A 12,480-nucleotide genomic window follows, 5' to 3' on the forward strand; every position below is an offset into this window, starting at 1 on the left:
CTCCTCAGGGGGCACCTCAGCAGCAAGATATCCCTCCCAATCTTTACCACCACATGTAGGTGTGGGACCAGCTCATTCAGAGTCTCTTCCCCTCCTGCTAGTATCGATGTGGTTTTCTGCTTTATATCCTTAGTTATAGGACTTCTGTTCAGTTAGATTCAGGTGGTTCTCAATGATGGTTGTTCTGTAGTTTCATTGTAATTTTGATGTGGTTTTGGGAGGATGTGAGTCCCACATTTACCTACGCCATCTTCTTGACCACTGGTCTGTTTTGGATTGACTTTTTCCCCGCCATCTTTTAGCCTATAAACGGAACAATTTTCTCACTAATTTTATTCCATCACTGGGATTTTTCTTTTTCAGATGCAACAAAAAGTTGAACCACAAACAGGAGGGAAATGAACAGAGCTATGAGTAGTCATGATTTTTCTTTTTCATCTCTTATTCTCTCCCTACATGAATTAAGAAATAGCCACTGTGCTATTAATGCATAAAGGGTAACTGAATAGTTTAGGCCTGTACAGAATCTTCCTATTCAATGGCATTTCAGCTAGTTGTTCTCTAGAACTTGCATTGTTCCATATCTTTCTTGGAGAACAAAGATGATAACTTCTGTACAGCTGCAGAATACTTATATAGCCTTTGGTCTGCCTATAAGGCTAAGCACTGCTAGGGAACACTGCACAGGACATGTGAGGTCACATATTTAGAAACATGATTACAATTTAACACCAAGGGGGAGGTATTCAGCTGTGATGCAATCAATAGCCCTTGTTTTTGCAACAGTTGTCAAGTACTTAGTGAGGACTGTGGGTCAAGGATAATGCTGGGGGAATAGAACTCTTTTCATGAGGTTGACACACTTGGAGCTAGAATTTGTAGGAGAAAAGGATGTAATCTGGAGGTCAGGAGAAGTTAGATTGCTGAAACTATTCAGGCTGGTTGGATGAAAAGTTTAGACCTGGGACAGCAGTGTGGGGTGGAGGCTGACAGGCCTGGGTCATGTTGAGGACTGGCATCTTCCCGCCAGTGAATGCTGACCACATAGCTGTCCATCTTGCCAAAATAACACGTGTTGTGACATATGAGTTCATCAAAATGATGATAGGCAAATTACAGAAATTTCTAAATAACTGCATCTGCTACTCAAAATATTCAGAGCTAATCATTTTAGAATTCTGCTGAATATATCCCCAAAATTCTAGAGTCATTAATTGTGGAAACAATCCTAGGAAACCCTAACAGGGTCTATGTCTAGCTTACACATAAGATATGGCAGCACATAAGCACAAAATGTAACTCAAAGGAGTAAAATTGGCCCCTGTACCTTCTCTTTCTCCCATCACTTCCCTGAAAGCCAGTTGTAAAAATACATTCTGCACAGCCTGTATGGCTCAGTGGTTGAGCATTGACCTATGAACCAGGAGGTAATGGATCGATTCCTGGTCAGGGCACATGCCAGGGTTTCAGGCTCAATTTCCAGTGTGGGGTATGCAGGAGACAGCTGATCAATGATTCTCTCTCATTATTGATGTTTCTATCTCTCTCTCCCCTCCTCTCTGAAATCATTAAAAATATATATTTTTAAACAACACATCCTGTGACTGTGCACAGAATCCAGGAAACACATGCAGCACAGGCTGGACTTGAGGTCAGGTTACACTGAGCTTCTCTGAATCAGCAACAACGTCTTCTTGACTCATAAATTTCAACACTGAAACTGAAACATCCATTTCCTAAGAAACAAAAATCCTTCATTCTTATAAATTGGTCTACGTGGCCTACAGTGAGTTTCTATGGGAGAGGCCCTAGTATTTCATGAACTTGAAGTCTTTGTGTAACTGACTTCAGTTGCTCAGCATAAGAAATAGTGAAAGGCCTGACCGCAGAGGTGATCAACTCAGATGCGTACCAGGGCCAGGCAGGTAATGAAATGAGTGGAAAAGGTCTCGTATAATCAAACTAGTGGCCCGGGAAGGGAGTGGGGGGGTCAGTCCCTCAGCCCGGCCTGAACCCTCTCCAATCTGGGACCCCCCTTGCAATCTGGGACTGCTGGCTCCTAACCACTCGCCTGCCTGCCTAATTGCCCCTAACCACTCTGCCTGCCAGGCTAATCACCCCCAACTGCCACCCCCCACTTGCCTGCTCACTTCCAACTGCCCCCCACCCCCCGCTGGCCTGATCACCCACAACTGCCGTCCCATCCTGGCCTGATCACCCACAACTGCCCTCCCCTTTTGGCCCCTAACTGCCTCTACCTCGGCCCCGCCACCATGGCTTTGTCCAGAAGGTCTCCTGGAAGGTCTCCCAGTCTAATTAGCATATTACCCTTTTATTAGTATAGATAGAGGCTTGGTGCACAGATGGGGGCAGGCTGGTTTGCCATGAAGGGTGTCCCGGATCAGAGTAGGGGATCCCTTGGGGCATGGGGTGGCCTGGGCAAGGGGTCTATGGTGGTTTGCAGGCCAGCAACGAGGGGCTGGGTCAGTTTGTAGGCCAGTCACGCACCCATGATGTGAGGGTCCCCGCTGGGGGGCCTGGCCAGCCTGGGTGAAGGGCTGAGGGCTGTTTTCAGGCTGGCCACACCCCCTTCAGGGTGGGGATCACCGCTGGGGTGACTGGCCAGCCTGGGTGAGGGGCTGATGGCTGTTTTCAGGCTGTCCACACCCCCTTCAGGGTGGGGGTCCCTGCTGCAGGGTCTGGCCAGCCTGGGTGAGAGCTGAGAGCCATTTGCAGGCCCCTCTCTCAGCAGCTGGCCCCAGCAACCCAAGACTCCCTGCACTCTGGCCTGCTCTGTGGCTGCCGCCCACAGGCCCCTCCTTCGGCGCTGGCCCAGGCAGGAGGGAAGCTTGGCTTCCTTTGTCGCCTGGGTGACCCAAGCCTCCTGCCTGCTCTGGCTGGCTCAGTGGCTGCGCCATCTTTGTCCCACCAATTTGCATACTCACTCCTGATTGGCTAGCAGGCATGGCTTGTGGGCATCGTGAAGGTATGGTTAATCTGCATGTTTCTCTTTTATTGGTGTAGATAGGGAGAGGTAGGGACTGTGTCAAATCAGAGAGCATAGTCTCTGTCAATGTAGCACTAGCCTAACATTGCTAGAGAAGACAGAAAGCCAGATTTTTATATAAAATGCCCTCATTGTTCAAAAGTTTATAATGGTCTCTATTATCCATGAATGAGTGAGATCATGTGGTATTTTTCCTTCATTGACTGGCTTATTTTACTTAGCATAATGCTCTCCAGTTCCATCCATGCCATTGCAAATGGTAAGAGTTCCTTCCTTTTTACAGCAGCATAGTATTCCATCGTGTAGATGTACCACAGTTTTCTGATCCATTCATCTACTGATGGGCACTTAGGCTGTTTCCAGATCTTAGCTATGGTGAATTGTGCTGCTATGAACATAGGGGTGCATATATCCTTTCTGATTGGTGTTTCTAGATACAGAGGCAGAGCTGCCTCAAACAGATTGTCAAACTGCAGCAGGAAGGCCGGGGAGGGTTGCGGGGCAGGAGGTAGGGGGGTAAGAGATCAACTAAAGGACTTGTATGCATGCATATAAGCATAACCAGTGGACATAAGACATTGGGGGATAGGGGAGGCTAGGGGACTGTCTAGGGCGGGGGGATAAAATGGACACATATGTAATACCCTTTGTAATACTTTAAGCAATAAAAAAAAAATAAAAATAAAATAAAAATAAAATAAATAAAAAAATAAATAAAAAGGTTGTGAGAAGTAAAAAAAAAAAAAAAAATGCCCTCATTATTTCAAAAACTATTTCAAATACCAAACCAGCCAAACAAAATGTGCCCATGCACTAATTAAGCCTGTCAATGACCAGTTCACAAAACTTCTTTCCTAGCTAGAGAGAATTTATAGTCAGGAAGGGGCTTAGGATTTGAGTAATGAAGACAGAAACATCTACTCGAGGAATTGAGAAATGCTCAAAGGCTTGCTGCCATTCCTAAATCTTTCACCCTGTAACCTGTCACTGTTCTGAATGTTGCACTATTATAGAGTGACTTCTTTGGATTAACAGGATAGCATGACCATTTTTAACCAGTACATTTCCTTATAAACAGAAAAACAAAAAACACCTCACACCCTTTTTTAATAGTATCTAAAATTCAAAATAAAGTAACTATCTTAATCAAAAGTCAATGAAAAAATGCACCTAATTCTGCTCCACCACCCCCACCAGCCAATTACAGTCCCCCACCCTCTACCTACTAAGGGGAGAAGGGAGCGTCTGGGAGGTAAGGGAGTGATGCTCCTCCTCTCTTCCTCACCCCTCTCTGGCACTTACTTGGTGTGATGTAAAGAGGCCAGCACCACATAAACATACATCATAGAAATCACACATAGGAATATTCCTGGTACATTTAATAGCAACAAATTGGAAATAATAAAATATGAATCAATAGGAGAATAGATGAAGAATGCTATTCAATGATTAAAATGAAAGCACCAAAGCTAGATGTATTTTTGAGTTAGTTAAATCTGAATAATATAATTTTGAGAGGAAAGACAGATCACAGAAAGATATAGACAACATATGGCCTATCATAGAGATTTTTAAATACATGCAAACAACCACTAAGTAGTGTTTATGGAAACAGTCATGTGAAGTAAAAATACAAAATCAGCACGGAAATTATAAACACCACATTTAACCTCTTAAACTGGGTGGCAGAGATACAGATGTTCCATTGTATGATCCCCTTTGCTTTATGCCTGAAATATTTATGTTTTTATTGTGTGATTTTAATCCTCACCCGAGGATATGTTTTTATTGATTTTAGAGGAAGGGGGGGGGAGAAAGAGAGAGAGAGAGACAGACAGAAAGAGAGAGAGAGAGAGAGAGAGAGAGAGAGAGAGAGAGAGAGAAACATCAATGTGAGAAACATCAATCATTTGTCTCCCATACATTCCCCAACTGGGGATCAAACCTGAAACCTTTCTTTTGGTGTACAGGATGACACTCCAACCAACTGAGCCAGTTGGCCAGGGCCTGAATTATTTATTTTTATACAAAAGAGCGTATAACTAAAATTCAAGAGATTTAGATTCAAGTTTTCCTGTGAGCTAGATACATAATCTTTTTAAAAATATATTTTTATTGATTTCAGAGAGGAAGGGTGATAGAGCCTACCCACCCCAGTAGATGCTTTTTAAGTTCCTCCTCTATAAAGTTGCTCACCAACAATTAACTCTTTATTGAGAACTAATTTAACATTTCAGATAATATCCCCTGGGAACAAGGGGGATCAAGACATGGAGATATTTGCTGAAACCGGTTTGGCTCAGTGGATAGAGTGTCGGCCTGCGGACTGAAAGGTCCCGGGTTCGATTCCGGTCGGGGGCATGTACCTGGGTTGCGGGCACATCCCCAGTAGGAGATGTGCAGGAGGAAACTGATCAGAGTTTCTCTCTCATCAATGTTTCTGACTATCTCTCTCCCTTCCTCCCTGTAAAAAAAAAAAAAAGACATGGAGATATTGACTTTGGGAATGGAAAGAGGACAGGTCTGGGGCCCAGTGCTTAGACAGCCAAGAAAACCTGGTACCTGTTGTTAGAGGCAAAATGAACCCCAGGCTTCTCCAGAGAAACAGAGCCACTAGGAGACTGGAAAGTATGAAATCTGTGTGTAGGGCAGGCTTAAGTAGGCTGGCAATTCAGGTCAAAGTTGAAAGTGCAATCAGGAGTCTGAAATCTGTAGAGCAGACCAGCAGTCTGGGAACTCTCTATTACAGTCTTGAACCAGAATTCCTTCTTTTCTGGAAAATCTCAAGTGTTGCTCTTAAGGTCTTCAACTGATTGAACAAGGCCCACCTCCATTATGGAAGATAATCTGTTTTATTTAAAGTCAACTGATGGTATATGTTAATCATATCTACAAGATACCTTCATAGCAACATTTTAACTAAGGTTTGAGAGAGGGAGGGAGAGAGAAACATAAATGTGAGAGAAATATTGATCAGTTGCCTCCTGCATGGACTCCAACTGAGGAATCAAACCTGCAACCTGGATATGTGCCCTGACCAGGAGTCAAATCTGCTACCTTTTGGTGTACAAGATGCCACTCCAGCTAACTGAGCCACATTGGCCAGAGCTGTCATTTACTTTTAAATTGTTTTTTTCTTATCCTGAGAAAACAAGTATTATAAGATTTAGGAAAATTTGGTTCTCAGGACCAGGTTATAAACATTAATGTCCTGTACGCCATATATTTATTAAAAGAAAATAAGTATATTAATTATAGCATTTATGTTGGGTAAAAGCTTACAGGAGTAACATCTGCAGTTCCCAAAGTACTAACTTGCAAGTTTCTAGAAAGCATGTGAGGATCTTCCTCTTCCCTTGAAAGCCTATTACATCTTACAGCGGTTCTCAACCTGTGGGTCGCGACCCCTGAAAATACATCCTGCATATCAGATATTTACATTACGATTCATAACAGTAGCAAAATTACAGTTATGAAGTAGCAACGAAAATAATTTTATGGTTGGGGGTCACCACAACATGAGGAACTGTATTAAAGGGTCACGGCATTAGGAAGGTTGAGAACCACCGTTGGAAAGTGTACTTTCATTAGGCATCTATTAAATGAGAATTGACCAGAGTTAGCACTCTACTATTCATTTATATGTATCAGCTAAAAGGGGTTTAAGCAAACTATGACCAGGGGCCAATAGTCTTTATAAACAAAATCTTACTGAAACAGAGCCATGCTCATGGTTTCTATATTGCCCCCTGCTCTCCCCAGCATTCACACTCCTTCCCCTGCCTTGATGGCAGAGTTTAAGAACTCCAGTAGGGACTTTATGGGATATATATATATATATATATCCCATAATTATTATCTTTATGTTATGGAACCTTGTATTGTTTTCTTCTTTTGTTTCCTGAATTTTCTCTGTAGTTTAATGCATTTTTAGCTGTCCCAATGTATCACTTTTAATTACATATGGATGCTTGCTAGATGAAGAACTAACTTTCTGAAGTCCTTTTATCTACTCCCCACGCACCTCTCTTTATGCCAGTAGTCAAGTGCATTGCATAGAACTCTTCATTGGGTCCTTGTCAACTTTAGGGAGGGAGACACCATATGCCCTTTCAACAATACCTACCAATGTCTTAGTTGCCAACCTGGAAGGATGTAAAAGATGAGATGACTTGCGCAAGGTCATCTTATAACTGAGTGGTAGAACTGGAGCTAGAGTCCACGCCACCTCAGTCCTTGTCTATGGCACACAGCCCTTTCCATTTGTGTAAATTCTTCTTGCAGCTAACCTTACTCGCTTGTGCTATATGGGCCCAGGGCTTCTTGCTCTTATACAAGTAACTACAATGTCAACCAGTAAACTGTAGTAGTTGATACTTATACCAAAGGTATATATTATGCTTTCTTTTAAAAAGATTTATTCTAGTCATCAAGCTGTGGTTTGTTAGAGTTTACAGACCTGACTTCCTCATTTTAAAGGTAGTGAGATGTTAAGGCTAAGGGATGTTAAGTGACTTTCTTGAATGAAATAATCACAGAAAAACACAATGTCTTATTATTCCTAGTATAGTGCTAGTCATTCATTCACTCATTCATTCACTCTCAAACGTATTAAGTTTCTGCTATTTTCAGGATTCTGCATCAGGTACACTGTGTGGGAATTGTAAGAGTGAATTAAGTACAACATTAGTTATCCAAGATTCTTACAATAGAGTATTGGAGATAAGGTACTCAAAAAACTGTTCTTATTGGTCCAAGTTAAAATTAAATTAAAATAAAAGAGATCAGCTTTTTGCATGCCCCCTGGAAACTGACCCAATCTCTATGTTGATTTGTATTTATTTGTTTGTTTGTTTTATGAGCTTCTTATCTAAACAGAGGGGATATAGGAGATACAGCAGAGAGGCAGGGAGAACTGGGGCATCTGTAGGAAAAGGCATGTGATCTTAGTTGAAAAGAGCCAGTTGTGAGATAAGAGGAAAGAATGTTGGGGGAATTATGAGTCATAAATTCCAGGCAAAGGAGATTAGATTTTTTTTCACTGGGCATGTTGCCTCAGTCAGGTCTCCAAAGGAAATGATAGAAGGGGTGACAAAGCAATTTTACAAGTTTTTACTATTTACAAAGATTTGAGCAGGGTTAGGGATATCAAGCACCCTGGAATTAGCAAAAGCAGGGAACAGTTAAGCATCCCTAGGCCTGAAGGAGAAAAGGGAAGGTGCAGTTACCAGAACCTGGAGAGGACAGCAAGAGGAGGGGACGCCCACAAGGCACTGTAGCCTTTGACAGAGGGATAAAGTCCACCTGCAATCTGTCTGGGAGGTTGCTTGCTGAGGAACGCATACCCTAACCTCACTCTCTCCCCACTGCAATCTCCTTTCTCTCCTATGCTGAGGGGAAGAATGGGATGGTAGCCAGTGACATAGTCTACAATGTCATCCTCCTAGGGCATGAGTGGGATAGAATAGGGTGGAGACTGAGTCTCTAGGAACAAACTGAACTATCTGGCACAGTGGGGAACTACAAGAGTCTGACTAGGGAAGCCCCATGAACTGTGCTGCAGTATCACTGAGCTGTCTGCAGCCCAGAGAATGGAGGGAAGAAGGCTCTAGCAATAGGTCTGCAGAGAGAGGCTGAAGACTTGGACTAGGGCAGTGGTAGAGGGTTAAAAAGAGAGGTTTTGAACCATGCTGCCTCCAGATAGATGAGCTTTTTTTCCTGCAGTAGTTTCTCACTTCAATCTTTTTTTTTGAGAAATTCTATATTTTCTAATCAGAAAAGTGATTTTCCTGTTTATGGACTTTTCTCCTCAGATTTGAACACGCGATCTCTGGAGCTGGGGTGACTTGATAGGACATCCTCAAGAAGCCTCTGGACTCTGAACAAGAATCCCTTAGCTCACAAAGCTTGTTTGTACTTTTCAAATGGCCGTACATGACCCAGCACTTTAATCAGGAGACTACAACAAGGCTAGGCAGCTCCTGGCCACCATGTGCTCAGAGGAAGGCAGGCAGCCCACCCCTTCACCCATCCGCTCTCACCTCTCCAGCCTGTGACTGAGCCAGCACTATTGCACTTTAGAAAAGGACCACGTTGGATCCTGGACCCCAGTTCATGTCCCGAGGCTCCTTCTTTGCTATCAGAGTAAAAACAAAGGGAATTATTTCTCCCTAAGTTTTCAAAAACTTCCCAGAACAGAGATGAATGGAAATCTTTAGCTGCAGAAATGGACAGATTGCCAGTAATTTTTATCTATAGGAAAAGCCTATTGAAACTATCAGCTCACAGACAGGGCTTTCTACAAAGTCAAGCCAAAAATGACGCGCTTTATGGTTTACTGGAATCTTGAAAGCATTTAAGTCATTCTAATCAACAGGAAGCATTTAAGTACACAGTGGCCAACTACAAATCATGGAGAAAAGCCATTGAGTATTTTTGTGAGGTCTAAATCACAAAGCATTTGTTTTATCTGTAATTACATCATGTTGAGTGGTAGTTTTGTTGTTATTTTAACTACATCTTTCATTCCAAACAATCTGTTGGATTATTGTTGGTTTTTAACCTTGTTGGAAATCAATGTACACATTTAAAATTCCTGGCATGCTAATATGCTGTGCCTAAAAAGATTTCAGATGAGTAGCCATATGGTCAAAGCACCAAAGGAAAGCTCATTTCCTGGGTCTCTATATGACTTTAACTTACCCTTTTAGTGGCTATGAAGCTCAGAGCATTAGTTGATCCAGGAACTATCCAAATGTGTATATTAGCAAGTATAACAGTGTCTTAGGGCCTAAAGCAAGCTCTTGAACTAGTGCTCAGGCTAAGGAGAATGAGGAGTTAATGAAAATGAAGGGGTGTGAAAATGAGTAACAGACAAATCATATAATACCTAAATTCCTCCACTCTCCGTCTTTATAAATCAAAGAATGCCTTTGAAGAATGAAACTCAATTGTTCATTCTTCAAAGTATCCCAGATATTCTAATTTTGGCTAAGTGCCCATCCAGGGCCCATCCAAGTCAGTAAGTTTAATATTCATCAGGCCAGTTGGCTCCCAGAGGTTTGAAAGCCTTTCATTTGGCTGCCCTCTTCAGAACAGAGGGGTCCCAGTGCTGTTTTCCAGGTCCTCTGGGTTGGTCTGGGGTCCCTGTTGGAGGAGCAGTACCTCCTAATGCTGTGGAGATCAGGGCAGGCAGATAAGGCCTTCCACTGGGGAAGCAAGCCCACCTATTCTGAATCCCCACCTGCCCCCAGATATGTGGTTTGCATGCTAAATCCTTGGTTGGTGGTGTTTAACTTAGGAACCCAGTTGCATAATGGTTTCTGTCAAAATACTGCCATCTTTGGTCCTAGATTGGGGCTATTCTCCAGAATACAGTGGGGCCTTGACTTACGAGTGTCCCGACTAACGAGTTTTTCGAGATACGAGTCGTCTCTCGGCCGATTTTTTGCTTTGAGTTGAGAGCTAAAATTCGGGTTACGAGCCAGCTTCAGATACCCCACCGCTAGTTGGCTCAGAGAAGGTCACAGTGAATGCCACAACATCAGCCCAGCTTCACCTGTCTCACTCGTTCACTTTAAGCGGTCAGCCGTGGGCAAACTACGGCCCGTGGGCCGGATCCGGCCCGTTTGAAATGAATAAAACTAAAAAAAAAAAAAAAAAAGACCGTACCCTTTTATGTAATGATGTTTACTTTGAATTTATATTAGTTCACACAAACACTCCATCCATGCTTTTGTTCCGGCCCTCCGGTCCAGTTTAAGAACCCATTGTGGCCCTCGAGTCAAAAAGTTTGCCCACCCCTGGGTTAGCTCTTAGTTGAAGCATCAGTGTTGTGCTCGCATTTGTGCTTGCAGTTATTTTGCAGAACTTTGTTTTTTCAACCATGGATCTGAAGAAAGTAAGTGCGAAGGACAGTGCTGAGAAGAAGAAGCGGATGATGTGCATTGAATTAAAGAAAGAAATTATTGAAAAACATGATCAAGGTGTGCGTGTAATCGACTTGGTGAAGCAGTACAAGCGTAGCACTTCTACAATCTGCACCATACTGAAGCAGAAGGAGTCGATACAGGCTACAACTCCAGCCAAGGGCATTAAAATAATTTCTAAACAGCGGACATCTATCCATGAAAATATAGAGAAGCTGCTAATGGTGTGGTTAACGGAGAAGCAGCTCGCAGGAGATACCGTGACGAAGGCTATAATCTGCGAGAAGGCACGAGCTATTTACGCTGATTTGCTGCAGCAGACCCCAGGCACTTCAATGGACGAGGCATCGGGCAAGCCGTTTAAAGCCAGTCGGGGCTGGTTTGAAAATTTTATAAAGAGGACCGGCATTCACTCCGTTGTCAGACATGGTGAGGCAGGGAGCGTGGATATAAAGGGAGGTGACATCAACGAGCTCATCGAGGAGCACTCCGAGGAACTGACAACGCAGGAGCTAAAGGAGCTACAGACGCAGCAGCACACGGAGGTTTTGCAGGAAATAGATGACACGGAGGAGGAAGAGGGGGAGGAGGTTATCTCTATAAGTGAGATAAAGGAAATGTTGGGAATGTGGGAGAAACTTTCAGACTTTATTCAAAAGAAACACCCAGAAAAAATTGCAACTGGGTGTGCGATGGAGCTATTTAATGACACTTGCCTAACTCACTTCAGAAATATTCTGAAAGGGAGGATGAAACAGATCTCATTGGACAGGTTTTTATCGAAAACTCCTGTGGCTGAAAGTGATGAAAGCGTGGCGAAAAGGGCAAAAATCAGCAAATAAGATTCAGTTATTCAGTTATTCAGTTCAGCCTTTCTCCTCCAACTCCATCAGCATCTTTAAGTCATTTGATCTCCAAGGTAAATGCTGTACATTAAACTTAATAAAACAAGTTTATTGCACTACATTCTATTGTTCAGTATTGTGTTTTTATACAATATTCGTTATTTTTAAATACATTTTTCTTATTTAAAAACATTTAACAAAACAATTGTGATGTTTTTTGGGTGTCCGGAACGGATTAATGGCATTTCAATTCATTGTAATGGTGAAAATTGATTTAATATACGAGTAATTTGAGTTATGAGCTCCATCACAGAACGAATTAAACTCGTAAGTCAAGGCCCCACAGTACCAAATAGTGAGAGGGATGCCCAGTTCCAGTAACCCAAAATTCAGGCTTCTTCAGGGAAGAAGACCATAAGGCAGCATGATATATGTTCTATACTACAGCATGTATAATAATAAAAGCGTAATATGCTAACTAGACTGGATGTCCTTCCGGACGACCTTCCGGACAAAACTGGGGCTGCGAGAGAAGCCTGGGTCCCGGGTAACAGAGGTAAGCCAGTGCTGGCAGCTGGGGGAAGAAAGGCCTATTCTTGCATGAATTTCGTGCTTTGGGCCTCTAGTGTTCATTATAATATTGAGGAGAATGGCTACACTTGACCTTCTGGCCTTTTATGACCTTAATATGATTGACCAA

General features: G+C 42.8%; 1 protein-coding gene across 3 annotated transcripts in view; it reads left to right on the plus strand.

Moving 5' to 3' along the window:
• Window positions 1-10,501, plus strand: part of PDCD1LG2 (programmed cell death 1 ligand 2) — a 111,714-nt gene extending 101,213 nt beyond the window's left edge. For all 3 annotated transcript variants that reach the window (XM_036331067.1, XM_036331068.1, XM_036331069.1), the window contains one exon: window positions 8,821-10,501. In XM_036331067.1, the coding sequence (XP_036186960.1) occupies window positions 8,821-8,826 (6 nt within the window). In that variant the 3' untranslated portion in view covers window positions 8,827-10,501. The remainder of the gene's footprint in view (window positions 1-8,820) is intronic.
• The last annotated feature ends 1,979 nt before the right edge of the window (window positions 10,502-12,480 follow it).

Source organism: Myotis myotis, unplaced genomic scaffold (genome assembly GCF_014108235.1).
Source record: "Myotis myotis isolate mMyoMyo1 unplaced genomic scaffold, mMyoMyo1.p scaffold_m19_p_12, whole genome shotgun sequence".
In the NCBI taxonomy this organism is placed as follows: domain Eukaryota; kingdom Metazoa; phylum Chordata; class Mammalia; order Chiroptera; family Vespertilionidae; genus Myotis; species Myotis myotis.